Raw genomic sequence first — 18,177 nt, 5'->3', positions numbered from 1 at the left:
TCATTTAACGACGGCAGGCAAAAGCATTAAAACGAGCCTGGTTGGGAGTCAATGATTCGTTGAGTTTTGTGAGTAAAACAGGAAAACATTTGTAGTTTAGTGCATGATTATGAAATTTAACTCTGTTGGTTTGACGCTGTATATTAAGACGGATAATTTCAACACTTTTTTCTATTTGTTATTCAATTTTACTACCTACATCCAAACTATTTAATGTTACCACTTAGCAGTGTTGGAATGTTCATTGTGTGAAGTCGTTAAAGTGTAAATATTTTTAATCAAAATCGTGTCATGTGTTGGAGTGGTAACAATCTGCTTTCTCCTGCTTTTGTGTTAGTGATCGTTTTTTTTTTACTTCGTGTTTATATTTGAAAACTGTTACACCTATACTGACGCAACGAAACCAAATTTCAAGTGCCAATCGGGCGGTGGGTGTCTACGTAAAGGAGGAGGCCCAGTGTCATTGCGTTACAATTATTGCGTGTTGGCGCTGCAATTAAAGTTCAACGAACGAAAACTAATGTTTGCTGGCACGAGATTGATTCGCGCCCCGTTGCACAGGTCACATTAACCTTACGATTGATGTTCTTTGCTGATGCCGTCTTGCGTCTCAGTTGAGTTTAAGATTTATAAAAGCCGGTGTTCATTCGTCCAATCAACTGTTTATTGACCACATGTACAAGTAGAACAGCAGTGCAGAAGCAGTGCAGTGCAATAATACGTGTTTTTGCGCGTTGTTTGTCCTTGGGCGCGAGCGTGGTTCAGGTGCAAACATTCATTCACCCCGAGCGGTCTAGAATCTTGGAGTGTGGCCAAACCGAAAATCCTTCCCACCTCATCCCACCACGACCGTATGTTTTTTGCTGGGTAGTAACAATGTTTCTGGTGCGTCCCGCTCGATATGCTATTGCGTGGTATTTCATTAACACACTCGTACACTTCCGCGGCAAGCGCCACCGTTTGCCAGTGCCAAAGTGCCAAACAAACACTTTTACGTTCGCATTTCTGGTACCTTCCCGGTGCGCGGAGATGATTTATCGAGGAAAAGGCATGCAGTTAGTTCCGGTCATTGGCTCTCATTGGCTCGTTGGTTTCATAAAGCACCTTATTAACGCACTGTTTATATTATTTTGCTGAAATGATTTTGTAACCGAAACCCTTCAACCGAACTGGTGCAATAGTACACGCGTTGTCACATGTTTTACACCGCGTTCGTTTTTCCTCTCTCATTCCCCCATCTCGGGGTCAATCCAGGCACACACACACACACACACACGTATGTGACCGTCAGCATCGTCCGTCTGCGGAAAAGCCATTAACGTTTGAACGTCACCGCCGGACGCGCGTCTTTAAACGTGTGATTTGATTTGCGTAAATACGAGACGCTATTTTTATGTTGCGCTTACCGTATCATAGCGCAGCATAGTTTTGTGCTGCGCGTCGTCTTAAACCCCACTCACTGTATGTGTCTGTGTGACGACAGCTGTTTGACGAAAGCTTATTAGCATGGTGATTGTCAAATTTGTCTTGTATTTGTTAATTTGGGTAATGATGGGATTGAGACGGTTTCGGCATGGGCGTAGCTTAAGAGTAAGCGAACCCTGCTGAGTGTAATTCAAGACACTTAATGAGCTTGATGCGAGAATGGCCTTTGAGAATTAGATATTGTCAAATTCTAATCAGCATTAAATAATTTAATGATGGCCTTTAGAAGTTCTTTATACTCTTGAAACATAAGGGATTTTACCATTACATGGAAAGGAGGCTACATACTCTAAAGAAAGAGCATTTCTTTCTTTGCAAAGACAGAAGCAAACGTGGCTTATTTTTGAATTTCATTGCATTTAAAATTTGACTGACAAGTCGTGCTGAAAAAGATTTAGCTTATAATGAAACACCCTGCAGCACGGACTGCAAACGGCCCTCATTCTGACCTGCAGCTGCAGTTCGTTTGCTGGTTTTAATAGAGCCGTTTCATTCCTTACCCTTACTCGGTAGTGGTTTAAACCCAGCAAACCCCAAACCCGTTCTAATTAAATCAAACTAAATAACCGCAAACGGACGTAAACAAATGGCGCTTCCGATGCAGGGATTATTAGCAATAAAAATTTGCTCATTTATGGTCATTCATTTCGAGCTGGCAAGATGCGGGGATAACGTCCCTCGCCATAGAGCGAGTGGCGCGCGCGTTACAACGCGCGTTCAAAATTCAAATCATTAAAATGTACCCCACGGAACGGTTCTACGCTCCCGACGGGCTAGCGGGAAGTCGAATAAATTACAGGAAAACGTCACACTGGAGCAGCAGGAATTAGCGAGGCCCTGCGAGAGGGAGGTACTGATCACTCCTTTACCGCCAAACCACCATTGGCAACGGTGGGCCCGGATGTGGCTAATACTTTTCCTGCATTTTTCCATTATCAAAACCACGCGTTACCTCGCGGTACGTGATGCACACACACACAGACGCGCGCACAGGGGCCGCATGACGGCCGTACGTCAATTTATCAATGAATGCCTGCCAGCATGTTGCCAATAAGTGATTTATATGTTTGGCTCCGCTTCACGGGTACCGCGGCAGGCACTGGTCGATTCTAATGAACCAGTGCGGTCTAATGGGGGGCATGTGGGCGATGTGCACCAGAACGCGCCGCTTATCCACGAGGTACTACGAATGTGCTCCTAATTGTGTGACATTGAAATGACTATCGCTTATATCCGCTTAGGGAAATGGAAATGGCGTAAGCGTATGAATACGAAATGAGAAGCATCCCGTGTGTGTGGGGAGGCGGTTGCTTCCCATCCCGCTGCAAGGTCTTGCTGCAACATTACGCCGGTAAGCCGACAGAAGGTCAAGAACCCACTCAGCACGATGCTGGCACGATCAGATTAATTTGATCTTAGCCGTGCGTTGCTAACGAATTAGTTTGGATTATGATTGGATACCCGGCCGGAAGGGTTTGCTCCGCTAGAACGCTCCACTATTTGTAATAGTCATGGCGATTACTGTCAGATGTCTTGCCGAAAGGGTTCCTCAGCAGAGAAGCACCTTATCAGTATTGAATTCAATTACGTCAATTGATTCGGCTTTTTGTATGTTCTGTCTACTGTTGCGCATGATAGTTTTGAGCGTCTGTTTCTTAGCTCATTAATTAACTTCAAGTACTTTTCCACGTTTTTGTCGCTGTCTACCTCCACAGATAGTCTTTTGGAATGAATGAGAGCACGGTGACGGTATTCGATGACTCAAACGAAACCAAACCTCATTGAAGCATTAATCAGTTTTCGGATTCGATTGCGGGCAAAGGGGAAACACTACGCAAACGGTTTGTGCGATTTATGGATGACGATTTCGATTCTGGTATATATTTACAAAACGAATTATGCATATTTTTTGTTGTTTTACTTCCATTTATAAATTAGAGGAGCATCGCTGTTGCCCGTCTTTGCCTTTCGCTTTTCATTCGCTAACACACGCAAAACACGACGCAGCAGTGCAACCACACGATCGCAACTTAGTGGGTAATGTGTTGGGTTTTGTTTTGTTTTCCTTCTTTAGCGCGCACGTACTACAATAGAGCCCGGCCTAGCGAGTATGAGTCCTTAATTGATTACGATAAAAAAACGATAGTAACACAAAGCTAAAAGAACATAATAATAAAACATCCTAATACGACTAATGGTCACTTACACGGCTACAAACATACATCATCAGTTTTCAAGTATACTGCTACGTTGCCAGAGACTTTAATGTTTTGTTAAGGAAAGTGGGGACCTATACGAATAACAAACACACTACATGGATTTAATTTGGTGGCTTTAGTTTCGTTTCTGTTGGAATGTTATAGATCTTTTGTTTTGTTCATCGTTGTTTTTGAAAGCACAAATACTGTTACCGTGCTTCTAAGCAGTTTGAATACTTCACGTGGATTATATGTCTATCGAGGGATAGTGGAATGTTCCGGCGCACTACCAAAAAATGGGAATGGAGGAATGTCTCAACGCCTGTTGGCTCTACTGCGGTTGTGCTACAATAGCCCGAAGCTACTGAGCTAACCCTCAGTGCTGCTTCCTAACGGCTTACTTTCTAGTCGGCTGACTACTGTGATCACCGTTGCTCTTTGGATCGTCTATAATTGTAAGGGGTACGGCTTCCAGGTTGCGGATCACCTGATGGTTCTGATCGGCAGCGATATGGTGCTGGTGCGCCTCCTTCTGCTGCTCCTTCTGCTGGGCGGGCTGCTGTGCTGCCGTTTGCAGGCTGTGGTGGTGCTTCTTGTCCTGCAGCACACCACCGGTGCTGTTAAGATCCGCCCGCTCGAGCGCATCGAACAGGCGGCGCTGCTTCTTCTTGCGCTCCTTCTGGAAGAACAGCCTAATGTAGTAGACCGGGAAGACGACGCACTGGCCGGCCGGTTCTTCCGCGTCGATGTAAACGCCCCGCACCAGCACCGAGTTGGAGCAGTTCAGCAGGATCAGCAGCAGCAGGGCGGCACCGTGCGTTATCCAGTTGCTGAGGAGAGGATCGTCTGGAGAGTGGGACGAGACAAACATACAAAGAAAGAGAAATCATTTATTGTTCACCTTCACCCTGGGTTGAAATGGAACTGTTTCGTGCAACTTACCGGGCAGAAAGTATGTATCGAGCGCCTGCCAGATACCTCGCCACACGTTGATTGTGCCAATGAAGCTGAAGAATAGGAACAGATCGGCGACAACGACGCGCCAGAAGCCGGTCAACCGGTCACAGGTCCATCGCATGAGCGGCTGCAGCGAGAAGGTCACCCCAGTAACACCATAGCCGATGATCTATGGAGAAAAGTAAGCGAAGGCAACACAATAAGCCTTTGGTAAAACTCGTCTTTTGTGTCCGGGATGAGGTTTCTTTTGCATTGCAACAGTGAAATGGAATGTGAACTTGGGCCCTAAAAATAGCTCCCGTTTTGCCTTTGATGTGTGGGACTGATTCTGCCCATCAAATGGGTGGCTGACTATGATGCCGTTTTGTCGCTTTGATTCAATTACGTGCAAATGGTGTACAGTGGCGGTCGATTGGTTTGCTTTTGTCACTTCATTAGCGTGTTTGCTATCATTGCCATTTGCTAGCTTTTGGCATTGTCGTTGCTAATCAACGTCCAACAGCGTGTCTAATCAACGCAGGTTTACTTACTATTGATGCCCACGCCGATGTACCATGATCCTCGGGGAAGAGCTTCAGATCGAGCAGCACCCAGAGGCCACGCCAAACGAATACTACGAGCGAACCGATGACCAGCACGCTAAACATGCAGTCCAGTACGTAGAGGCCGGGATCTTTGGAGCCCTGTTGGGATATAGATAAAATGTAAAGAATGAATTAGCCGAAATCTTCGCAAGAATCAGGATTTGATAAGAATTATCTTTTGAGATCTTGAACAATGTCTACAGCTATAAATGAAGAAGTTGGTAGGAGTTATCGAATGTCTGAACGTACATTTCAGCAAGCAGTTCTTATCTCCGTAATACTGGGAATGAAATTGAATGATAAGAGTGATACCGTTTGATTGAACGCATCATATTGATAGTATCGACTGACTTACAATTGATTATTATTGTGTTTCTGCTAGATATTAGAAACTTGCTGGGACAGTGGCGTCTGCATTTCTACAGGAAGATCTAATAAGTCTGCATGCATGAAACGGTATTCATTCTTTTATTGGTCCTTAAGATGCGTTTTAACTGACCACACAGTAATCGACGGAGCTACACGGAAAGCTAACATCAGCCCGAAGGACAATTCTATTTATTTACGGGTGTCCCGGGCACGTGTAGCCGAAGGCCCACACACGTAATGCATGCAACGAAGAGTGCGGCTTAACGGCCGTAAGCGCCCGGTATGCGCGAGCGAAACAATTAAAGGGTCACGATGAGGAAGTAAGCACTTAAAACTTGCTTACGAGATAAGTTATCATCGTGGGGAGTAGATTGTCCCAAAGGATGCAATTTATTTGCAGTTTTGTGTACGGCTCTAACTAAGTCGTTGTACGACATTGGAGTAGCATTGCAGGCCCTGTTGACATCGTTCCTATTTTGTACAGGCAACACGTATTACAACTGTTTGTGCGGCTATTTTGCACGACAGGAATCTCCCGCCTTGGTATTGTTTATCTCTAGAGTCTCAGCCGTAAACACGATATTATCTTAGAATTATCTAATACAACGAGTTGTTTATAAGATTCTAGACGCGAAGCCGTGGGCAGACTGACATGCACACGCGCCCAAACCGGTCTCACCGTTAGCTTGAAGTACGTCGGGACGTCAAAGTACTCCCGGCGCGAGTCGTTGATGATGAGGAACGGCGTCCCCATCACGTTCCGCACGCCCTTAAGACAGGCCAGGATGAACAGACAGCCGAGCGTGATCAGCACCACGTACAGCACGTCATGCGTCGTGTACAGGTCGATCAGCTGCCAGCCACCGCGCCACCCATTAACGCACACTACACCGTAAATGACCGTGTACAGGCGTGACCCGAGATAGTACGCTATCCGGTGCCGGTCTGCGTTCAGATACTGGCGCAGCGTCGCCTGGAAGATGTTGAACACGATATGGCCCACGATGCCGATGGCGAGCGACACTACCAGGCTGGTGGTCAGATCGGACGGGTAGATGTACTCGCCCATCAGGTTCCAGGTCCCCCGCCAGTAGCAAACCACCAGTGGGGCCACCACCAGCGAGGCGTACAGGTAGTCGATCAGCTCGAGCAGCAACCCATGGTAGCTCGGCCGGAACTGGGCGGTGCCGATGATGCCGTCCTCGATCCCGGCAATGCTACCCCGCATGCTGCCCCCGTCGTTTGCGGTTTTTACGGGACCTTGCTCCTTGATCCTCAAACTCTACACGAGGTCTACAGCGGCACCAGCGGAATCCCGGGCGCCCGACACTTTGGTAAGCAGCAGTAGCGTGTGGCGGCGCTATCGATACGCCACACCGACGTTCCTTGCGGCCGGGCAGTACATTCACTTTTTTCTTATCCACTTGCGCGGCACCGCAGACAGAAGGCGAGCTTCTGGGGGAGTATTGTGTGATGTGAACCACTCTGTCAAAGATCGCTTTTTTTTTAGCACTCGTGCACGCTACTACACCTCGCAGATAATCACCGTTCCGTTTGCACCCCTGCCACTGTACAACTCATTTCCAGTTTGTTGTTGTTTGTGCCAGCCAATTGGGCCGTGCCGAGAACGTCACCGTCACAACACCGAGTAGTGCACCAACACTCGCAACGTGTCATCCGAGCGTAACGAGCACACGCACTGCTCGGTGCACACACACACACACGCTAGTGACTCACTAGGAACTAGCTGTGGAGAGGGAGTAGAAATGGTTTGAATTTCGTCTGAGGCAAAACCTCATGCTGCACACTTCAGCGGAACTGTGACACTGCTGGGCACGCGGAAGGATGTCCGAGATCGATCTTTACCACCATACACCGACGATAAATGGCACCGTGTGGAAGTGAATGAGTAAGGGAGCGTGTTTCCAAAATATGATAAGCTGATAGAGTGCCTGATAAGACCGCGAATGAGTTCTTCCTGGTGTTGGTGGAGAAACTTCCCACCGAAAAAAACAAAACACCGCTAAGATTGGTTTACCGAAAACAGGGGCATCTACCTTGCAATCGTCGTTATCAAGATGCGCAACGTCTAGATCTCCTAGACAACAAAAAACTTGGATAAGATTCAATTTAATGATCTTGCCTTGCTACGAACATATCTACAGAGGCATCTAGTATAATCCGAATAAGACCGGAGGTGCCATTGCTGCCATTAACACTCTTTGATTTTAACGTCCGTCGATAGCATCCCGCAATAACGTTTGTTGCTGTTGGCAACAAACCAAGCGGCAACTAGAGCCTACCCTAGAGCAGTAGCTCCTGATAAGAAGCCAATAAAGCACGATAAATATCGCTGGCAGGCGTGTAATAAAAAGAACCTCCGGCCGATCTATGGCACACTCATCGGTTATTTTCAGCACTGATGGCTGTCAGTCTAATGAAGATAACTTAACCGCCACAACAGGTCACAGGATTTGGTTTTGAAGTTCAGCAATATGGTGGTAAAGATCAAACTCGCGCTCGCCAATATCCGTATCACTCTTCGGGCTGTTCGGCTTCCGCTTAGTACACACTCTACCTTGATGCTGGAATTGGCTCTTTCTTGCCTTTTGGCCGAAAAGCTGTTTATTCACTCACACCCAACAGTAAACGGCACTTTCCGCGCACCAAAACCTTGGGAACCGTACACCAAACCGCACACCGAAACACCGGAATCGAGGCACGATCGTTAAGCGGCGACCGTGGAGCGCAACTTTTTGCGGCTCATAATTCGAATAAATCACTTGTAATGGTGGACGCCTCGGCGGGCCACACCGCTGGGGAAGGGCAATGTTTGCGCTAATGTGCTACGTTCAATTTAATGCCTTTAATCCAATTGATATCCGCGTACGCACGCGGCGGTCACTACTCTGATGTCATCCGTCGGTAACTTTGAATTCTACGCAAGTCGCTAACTGGGCTAAGATATCCTTTTTGTTGCCGATCACACGCACCACTGTTTTTTTTTCGCAAGATTTCTTTTGCGTGTTACTTTTTCGTTTCTCTTTGTTCTCACGCCGCGCTCAGGATCACACTCAACCACGGTGGCACTACAGGATTCACGCGCACGTTCCGACGTTCCGGGAGCGTTCGATGCGGTACCGATCGGCTGGCAGCACGGGAATCGAGTAATCAGATTAGCCCGAATCATCCGAATCAGCCGTCGGATCGGGAATGGTCTGTTATCATCCAAATTGTTCTAATCAAACTGGACTGGGCAGTTCGGGCCCGCGGTCCCGTAGTGTGTGCCTTTGCCGCGCGGTTGTACCGATCTGTGCGCTCCGGTGCGCGAGTGTGTAGGACGTTTGTGCGCCACTGCCACACACCAGTGTGCGCGATCGTTGTCGCCAGCTGACGAGCGCACGATACCGCGCCACCGGTGCGCTAAGCAGGGTAGGGATATGCTCGTGCTTTAATGTCCCTGTCGCCCCTGTTCTCCGCTCCAGTCCTCCATATCCAACGATTGTTTACGTGAGGGTGTGTGAGTGAGACGACTTACATGGATATGACGGATCTGGAGCAAATGTGATAGTCGCGGCATACACAAACTGGAATTGTGGTCTGGTGGTAGTGTCCCTTTCAGCGTGATGTGCGTGATTGATTGTGTCTTGTCGCGCGTACATTGCGTACGTATACCTCGCTAGCGACCGCTTGTTGGTCCGGTTTTGTCTGCTACTTCTGTGCTTTCCCTCCGTTCCAGTAGTACTACCTAGAGGTTCACGATCACCGTACATAACTCGCCGGTCGCCGAACACCCGCGTTAGGTGTGTGTAGTGGTCGCGCCTGCAACTGCAAACCATGCCCCGGGGCAATGCAGCCATCTCGGTGCATACACAGCGGGACCGACTGGCACTGGAGGAAGGGGTAGACGTGCCCCTACTTGTGTTCATGTGTGTAACTTTCCATGCGCGTAGAACATTCTTGCGTGTTGACGTTCCGAAATGTGTTGTGGTTTCGGATCTCCCCAAACCTGACGGGGGCGTCGATGTAGGGGCAACTCGTCGCATATAAACACTCACATATGAAGGATCGTTTCTCTCCCTTCCTTTACCTGCCTTATGAAAGCGGTAAGCTGTTGGATGAGATTTAGGGGAACATCGATGCAGCTGTATCGTTGCATTTGTGCATTCTTCTTCATTAGAGCACGTCGAAGCTCCCTAGAGCAGAGTTCTTGATGTTATGTTTCAAACATGTCAAATACATGGAATCGTCTACTTCATGGGTCGGCCAACTTTGCGATCAAAAGAACCAAATTCTACAAAAAGGCTTGTAGAGTGAAGAGCCAAATAGATAACCCAAAAGTAAAAATGTTTAAAAGATCTATGAAATATAGGAACGCCAAAGAGCATCCATCTAGATCCGCAATGTAGCTCGCGAGTCGTACTTTGCGGACCACTGGACTTGTTTGCATATTCAGAATTGGTTCTATGTTATAATTCATAGTTACAATATATGTCGATTTGTTTTTTGAATACAATTTAATTTGGATTCAATTGGAATTGGAATTTCAATATGCTTTCAGAGCATACTTCAGAAGATGTACAGTACACATCACTTGGCGGTACTCTTAAGAAGATGTGAAAGGTTTTGTAATACCTAACATGATTTTTTCTACATGTTCTTCCAGAGAAGTTACAGATGTCTAGATGCACCCAATTTTGTCAACTCTCAATAGTTTCCTCATGACAATTTCATTTCAACAATTGATAAGCCCTTCGCCTTCATGACACAATAGGGCAGTTCCTACGTTGCGAGAAGAATCTAGACAGCAGATAGTTTGGTTGTCTAAATAGAAAAGAAGATGACAATTCTAGAATTTCCAGAATTGTAGACAAGTTGTGGGGAATGCTCATAGACATATTGACCCTTTTTTTGTAACCTGTTTACAAAATGCGTTTCTATCTCTAGGTCACTTGTTTGCCATTGCTTCAAAATATTTACTACGCACCAATGTGCTCGAGATCTCGTGACCCGCTCTCCAACAACCTTAGAAACGTTACCCGCAAAACGGAAGCTTTGATTTGTTTGGCTTCATGAGCGCGCCACACGCACGGGCGGCAGACGCGATGCTGCGTCCCTGTGCAACGAACGACCGCAGGTTCTCCCTCACCCAGCCGTTGCTGCTGCTGCTGCTACAGCGCGGTACGGCATTCGGATGACTGTGCGCGTGACATCGGGCCAGAGAGTGTGTAGCGAGCGAGAGCGTCCGCGGCTCGGCTTGTGCTCCGATTATCAAACGCATACTGGCGCGTTATCAGGGCAATAAAGCGATCAGTCTCCCGGCTGCACGTCGTCGGTATGATCCGCGTAACTCCGCCGCACCGTGCGGCTGTGCTGTGACACGCACTTTCGCTCGGATGCGTTTCGAGCGCCGCGTTGTTTTGGTGTAGGTCGCAGCGGCGCATCGCATCGGACGCCTCGCGCGAATGGGTTTTGTCAGCGGTCGTATCAGCAAAACCCCGGAGAACGATCCCGGGCGGGATGCCGATAACTGGTGAATGGAAAATTTTCCACATTTGTGTGAGATTACGCGTGAGCGCGGGATGCGCACGCATGGGATCGGATTATGGATTGCATCGCTGGCGGGAGATTAAACACAGGACGGCGCTCAAGGTAAAATTCCATTCAGTTCATTGAATGGATCGTGGATGCGGTGCTGTAATATGTACCATTCCCTGCAACCCTATCGATTGCCCATTTGCACGGCTTCTGCCCTTTCGTGAAGTTTGTGGTTCATCGTGATCGTGTTGTTCCGTTTCAATGACTGCTTAATGTCACGTCAAGTTTTATAACCCCAGAATAAAAAAACACTTGTAACACCACCATTCCAACATACCATCAGACCATAGCCCGGGACAAACAAATCACAAAGTAGATCAGGCAGCCCAGATACGTACCCGTTCGGTAGCAACCAATCGAACGTATTGCAAACCCCCCCAGCCATTGCTATACTCCCACATCGAACGGTTGTCACGGAAGACACGGTAGATAAGAGAAAATCCCCCGTCACGGCTAGCATACGGATGGACCGGCAGTTTGGCGTAGTGGCGAACCCAACCGCATGGGCGGACTTACCTTCGATTTGAAGTACGTCGGTACGTCAAAGTAACCGTCCGGTGAATCATTGACAAACGGTGCACCGGCTACGTTGCAGAAGCTCTGTATCGAGCCCAGCAGCAGCAGTGCCACCAGGGACGCTTCCATAAAGAACACCAGGCTGGGCGGCGAGTAGCGATCGATCAGTATCCAACCGCCGCGCCACGTCGCCACACACATCGCCCCGTAGATGTAGGTGTACACGCGGGACAGCAGATAGAACGAAACCGGACGCACCTCAACGTCCAACCATCGCTCAAGCGTCGTCTGCAGCAGCATAAAGAACAGATGCCCTCCGAGCCCGACCACCTGCAGCGTGATCATGCGCAGCACCTCATCCTCCGGGAAGAGCAGCATGTCCATCAGGTTCCAGGTGCCGCGCCAGAAGCATATTACCAGCGGGCCGATCACGAGTGCCGCATAGATGCTGTTGACGATATCCGGCACCTTCGGCTCATCGTTTGCTAGTGTCTTCCGCGCACTACCGGTCAGTTGATCGAGCCTCAGAAAGCTACCGCGCATACTGTATACCCCTTTGAAGGATGCAGACAGAACACACACAGAAAGTGAAGAATAAACCTCCCGGGGAGCACCGAAAAACTGTCAGGAGTCGGAATCCTGCGCACGGTACGCGAATGTCCCGAATCTTTCACGCACTCTAGCACTGGTTGGGCGTGTTCGTGGCCGCTTAGTCCTGTTGCTGCACATTCACATGCACGGGGGTAGCCCGATCGCTACGCGAAACCGCCAGACGCACGGGCGTCTCACTCACAACCTTTCGCCAGCGTTTCTATGTGGCAAAACTCTTGTGGCGATGTGCGCTTCTTTCACTTCAAACTCGCGGCGCGACACTCTAATCCGTCCGTTTCGCTAGCCCGACTTGTGGATGCGCTTCTTCGGATGGCACTGCTGCGCGCACTCTAATCGCACAATACTGTCGCTCTGTTGACTGCACCCCGGGCCGACACCGATTGGAAGACTGACGGTCGGAAGTATGTCAATGGCTTTATAGTTTCACCATGGTGTGGGCCGTGGGTTGCTTTGTTTATGTGTGGCCACTGTGGGCACTCACGTCCTCCAGTCCTCCAGCTACTCTGCCCCCTAGACCCCAAAGCCTCTAGAGCGGAGCTGTCAGTCAGTCGGGCCGGGGTTGAGATGCTGCCACAGGTACCACAGACGCGGAGATGCATCCATCTCACAGATCTGTCCCCTTCGCACGGATCGGTATCGATAAGATTGTTGTAATGCCGTCTTATAGTGGTGGTTTAAGGCTTGTTGGTCGCGGGAGTCTTATCATTGAGTGCGGCTGTATGCGGCTTTGCATCCCACGAGCCTACCACGCCCTGAGTGTGACACTTCAGCAAGATCCGGCATTGCGGAGCGAGGGGAGACGCTTGCCCGTTTTCTGAGTAGCCTGCAATTGTATTTGGCAGGTATGGAAGATCTTGCCACCACTACTCACAAGAAGCTTTTTCTTTTGGCAAGATAAGTTTGGGGAGCGATAATGAAGGAAGCTTCTTCACTGAACACGACATACCGCGCGGTGCGTCACTACTACAGGACAATTAACCGTTCGGAAGGCTGTATTGCAAATCGATTTATTGAGATATTTGCATTCTCCTCCACCGCCTCGATCATTCTTCATCTGCCACTCCTCCCCAGGTCCAACTGATAAGCTTTCTCGCACGCGAGCATCCGCAATCTGGCGGAGATAGCGTAGGGCCAGACAACTGTCGCATTGTTCCGGGTTATCTAAGCGCTTCGAGTACGAGATTTCATGCCCAACTGAAACGGCTGCTGGACACGGTATTGCCTGCGAGACAACAGGGACCGCGGGTGTCAACGAGTGCGAATTTTAACCAATGCAAAAAGGGACACACTGAGTTGACTCCACTCTTCAGTGTTGGAGGCGCGCACAAATCACAAAGCGCCATCATGGTGCGATCGTGTTGGCTCCGATTGATTTCACGAAGGTTCTGTTTCGGACACTTTCTATCGTTAGCCTGCCGTGGCTTAAACCTGTCAGTGGGTGTTGCTTTTGTTTGATAAGCTAATACCCGCATGATGGGGGCCGCGACAATGAGAAGGTGCCGTACACCTTGGGCACTGGAAAATTTGCAATCAAAGTACAGAGTCATCAGGCTTTCCTGGCAGAGCTGGCACGCTTTTGTACGCGGAAAAGAAGGTTTGAGAAATTGCTACCTTTCTTCATTACCACATGGCGAAGTCATGGGTTTCACACGACTGTTTTTTTGTGTTACAAGATAAAAAAAAGGAAAAACAAACAAACAATGATGCTGTGTTTATAAATACGGCTGACCTTTTTCTGTCGCCGAAAGACACGTGATCAGCGCCTGTAGTGGGCGAAATGGTTTCGGTGACAAAGCGCAGTACGCTAAATGATAAGCAGGCCGTTTGATGCACAGTCGGCGGCGCCTTTTAATTTAGCATCATTGTCACAGGTTCCCGTTATCGTGCTACCGGTTATGATCGATTATGTTTCGGTTAATGGTATCAGTAGGGTGCAAAAAGAGAAAGAATGTAAGCTTCGCTACGTTTTGTTTGGTGTCATTATTTCCTGGTATTTAAAGCGATGCTCTTTCGTTTTGATTGCTCATTATACCTTTGTGTTGTTTTATGAGTCGCTTATGTAGTTATATGACCAATCCATCAATAAGACTCAAAAAACAAATGTATATCCAGTAATGTTAAAATATATAACAAAATTCTAACAAAATATTATATTAAGTCTTCTCGCGTAAGGTGAAACACATGCCCAAAATAGCATTTTTATAGCTCATACAAGCAAACAAACTCAAGGAGTGCTTTCCCTATCAACAGAAGAGCTATAATTTCCTTTACAAAAACCGGTGACACTGATAGCCATCTTCAGTTTTCCGCCCCTCCACGGATGAGCGTTCTTCACTGTGTAAAAGCAAACGCTTTCGCAGTCGCATACCGTCTGCTTTACTGCCCTCTCAGCCGCTCTAAAAGAAACCAAAACAATGGCCCCGGCCCCGGTGGGTAATCGATTTAATAGACTGCAAATATTTACCTTCATCCTGAAGCGCGTCGGAAAGCTAAACATTGCCTCCTTTCGATCGGTGAGGATGATGAATGGTGGCGCTAGCAAATTTCGGACCGATTTCGACAGCACCAGCCCCACGAGACAGATCGCCGATATGGAGAGCGCGGGCAGGAGATTGAATGCTGCAACAAAACATTAATGATAAAAAAAAGAATGAGGAAAGGAAGGCTTGTTAGGGTTGGAAGGGCCAAACAGCCAATCAAAAATGACCGATGCAGCAAATGTGAACTTCTTTCATCGCGCGTGGGGCCCAATGTGGAATGAGCTAAACAAACTAGAATTGTGTCGCTGGTATAATTAACTTGAAGGGGAAAAACAGAATGAATTCTTTTGCATCACATAACCCGGGGATATTATCGAGCGCTAACACACACAAACCGTTGCGTATTACATATTGGTGATTTAATTTACGATTAAATAATCGATTAGAGATCGCTAGACTTGTGTCTCCGGTGGCGATCACTTGCATCGCTCCTTCCCCCTTTTTTGCATCGACTAAATGCTGCTAATGGTAGCAATTCGCTCGCGGCAGCTACACAATGCCAGCGCGTCGAGTGGCAAGCGACCGGTGTGTAATTACACTATCGTCACGCAGTATCGCGGCGCTAATTGTCGGTACGTAATGTGTGTAGAATGGCCACAAACAGCGGTTGATTGGCAGCAGGTCGCCGGCAGCTGTTCCCGCGTTCGATCGTACGTCAGTGTATCGCAAGCGCTCGCGCCAGACTTTGTGTGGCAAGCAGGATAAAATAGCAGCGTGCCCGAAAGCACCCGTCATCACTCGTCCCTGGAGCCTGGAGCCCTTGCTGACGAGTGCCCTCGGGACACAAACCGGAGCCAAAGTGCCACGTGGAGTGGAAATTCGTTTTTATAACTTACGGGGGCGAGGAGGTCACTATTTTTAGCACCGAGCGCGCGAAATGCGCTGCGTGGCTGCAGCCATAAAATGGATGTAGCGTTTTACAGGTTAATTTATGATGTCATTGTAGCGGTAGTGCAATATCGCACGGGATTAAAAAGGCGGAAGCGACACGGACAGCCGGCGAAAGGATGATTTGCCATGGATTTTATCTAGACTGTAAAAACACGCGTTGATAAATGCCCATCAAGTGGCGGGGCTCGGCTGATGGGCTCGCTCGTTATGAGTTATGAATGGTACGGCAATTATAGATGGAAACGGGGTTTCGCACTGACTGGGGTGTTGAGCTTCCATTTTGAGTGATATTTTATTTGCAGTGCAAGCGATGGTTGTTAATTTGCACTGCTGGCTCACATCCACAACCAAATCGGTACATCCTGATGATGATGATGTCAATTACGACGGCTTTGTTTTTATTAAAATTAATGCATTTAACTTGTTCCATGCTTTTGTCTTAACACTCTACTTTGTGTACCGGAAACACGATCATTGCTGCTGCTTGTTTGTTACCGTTGAAAAGCACGTGCTCTATCACGTGCGCTCGAGCCGTCTCAATTAATTGCCTTTAATGATCACGCTCAATTATATTAACGCATACACAAACATACTGGACAACATATTAACATTTTCCCCAACCGCAACGTCACATCATCCATCACTCCCTGTCACCAGGCCAGCGAACCGGTTTCGAAAAGCCACCAACTCACCAAAGTACAGCTCCATCACGTTCCAGCCACCGCGCCAATGCATCAGGCACGCCATGCTGAACGCGTACGTGTACATGCGATTGACCAGCCACCGTTTCACGCTGGACCAGCGACTTTTCGGTGCAGCGCGCGCCAGCGTTAGGGCCGCATTCAGCGGCTCCCGGAGCAGCGCGAAGGTGGTGTGCAGCGTGGCGCCCAGCACAAAGCACAGCCAGCCCGGGAAGTGCGAACCGTTCAGATCCATCCAGCCCCAGGTGCCGCGCCAGTGCGCCACCACCATCGGCGTTATCAGGAACAGCGAGAACAGACTGTCCCCGAGGTGCAGCAGGCGCTTCCGGCAGTGGCCGGTACGGTGCCGGTGGTCCTCCCGCAGCTCGAACGGCTCCGGTGTCGGCCCGAGCGGCGTCTCTTCCGCAACGCTGACCGACTGCATGCTGGCGGTGGGTGACATTGGAATGGCGTCGCTCTGATGTTGGGAACACTTGCGGCAATCAAAATTCACGCTTTGTAAAACACTCGAGACACCAAGTGCGGCTAACTGCCCCAACCCAAGGGATCTTGGATGGAGCTTTCGGATGGAGCGGAGCTTTAACTTGGTCTACATCTCCATGGAGAATTAGTTGGTGTGTCTATCGGTTGCATCGACGAAATGAGGCCAAATCTCAATACACACACGCGCGCGACCTTCACGCACTGCCAGCGACACGCAAATTAGTTAAGGCAATTGCAAACGACAGCATTTGTCAGCGGATCTAATTATCACACACGGACAGGAGGGGTTCACAGTTTGTCATCACTGATGCACTACTGCTCGCGTAGAGTAGCGAGGAAACACTTAATGAGACTGTCATTTCACTGTCAACCGGGCGCGAATGCGAATCTTCACGACAAAAAAGAAGGGCGAACGCGAAAGCACCACCAGCGGGAAGATCATCTCACAGCAGCAGCTTCGTAGTCACCAGCCCGAAGTCATCCGTCTCCGCTCTCGTGACGTGAATGATAATCTCGTGAAATATGATCCACCATAATCCATATCTCGGGCACTCTGCGTCTTTCGGAAGCACGCGAGATGATCCGCCGACAGGTTTATCTCGTATCCCCCCGAAAAAAAAGGTCGCCCGGCGCTACTAAACGGCGTCGACACTTCCGCGGGCGTGCTTCGCAAGAACTGGACCTGTTGCTTGCTGGCCGCGTACTGTGCCCGCGGCGTCAGTTTGACACATCGGGAAGGACCACCCTCGTAGGATAGTGTATGATGGGCTCGGGGTGGGTCTGGCTGGCTGGCTGGCGCTCTAGTGCTTCTTGACGGACTCGCTGTCAGGCCGCTTTTCGCGCCCGCGGTTACTAGGGTTTTCCTCCGAAGCCGGAGGAAGGAAGCGAGAGGTGCAGTTGATATCAGCGCGCAGGCGAAAGATTGGGACGCTCTAGCGTTTGCTTTTTAGTGCTGATTGGGGAGTCGTGTGGTGTGGATCGGGATCGCGGGGGAGTAAGATGACACCATTTTTCAGCCTGCTGTCTCCAGCTGGCAGGGTAGATTCGTAGCCCTGCGCCCCTGAGCGGACTGAGCGGGTGGAAAACTTGTGGGGTTGCTCGTCGGCCACATTTATTGCTCTGGATAAACGGACGCGCACTCCTGGGGAGAGATAGTGCAGGGATTAGGTTAGGGTTTTTTTTCTTCCTATATCTCTCTCTCTCTTTCGTCGGTTGTTTTGTGGTGATGTATGATGATATGGGA

At 48.9% G+C, this 18,177-nt stretch overlaps 1 protein-coding gene across 3 annotated transcripts; it reads right to left on the bottom strand.

The window, feature by feature from the left end:
* Positions 1–3,327: 3,327 nt before the first annotated feature.
* Positions 3,328–16,920, bottom strand: LOC1277676 (uncharacterized). 3 transcript variants are annotated; one of them, XM_061656255.1, is made up of 5 exons: positions 16,443–16,920; positions 14,784–14,938; positions 5,171–5,323; positions 4,626–4,809; positions 3,328–4,529 (listed from the first exon to the last, which is right to left on the bottom strand). In XM_061656255.1, the coding sequence occupies exons 1-5, from the start codon at positions 16,891–16,893 to the stop codon at positions 4,081–4,083; spliced, it is 1,392 nt and encodes a 463-aa protein (XP_061512239.1). In that variant the 5' UTR covers positions 16,894–16,920; the 3' UTR covers positions 3,328–4,080. The 3 variants fall into 3 exon arrangements, with proteins under 3 accessions (XP_061512239.1, XP_061512240.1, XP_061512241.1); XM_061656256.1 differs by lacking the exons at positions 14,784–14,938; positions 16,443–16,920 and adding exons at positions 6,273–7,340; positions 8,172–8,981; XM_061656257.1 differs by lacking the exons at positions 14,784–14,938; positions 16,443–16,920 and adding an exon at positions 11,708–12,815.
* Between the last annotated feature and the right edge of the window lie 1,257 nt (positions 16,921–18,177).

The sequence above is a fragment of the Anopheles gambiae genome, chromosome 3, assembly GCF_943734735.2.
Source record: "Anopheles gambiae chromosome 3, idAnoGambNW_F1_1, whole genome shotgun sequence".
Lineage (NCBI taxonomy): Eukaryota > Metazoa > Arthropoda > Insecta > Diptera > Culicidae > Anopheles > Anopheles gambiae.
This window is presented reverse-complemented; position numbering and strand designations above follow the sequence as displayed.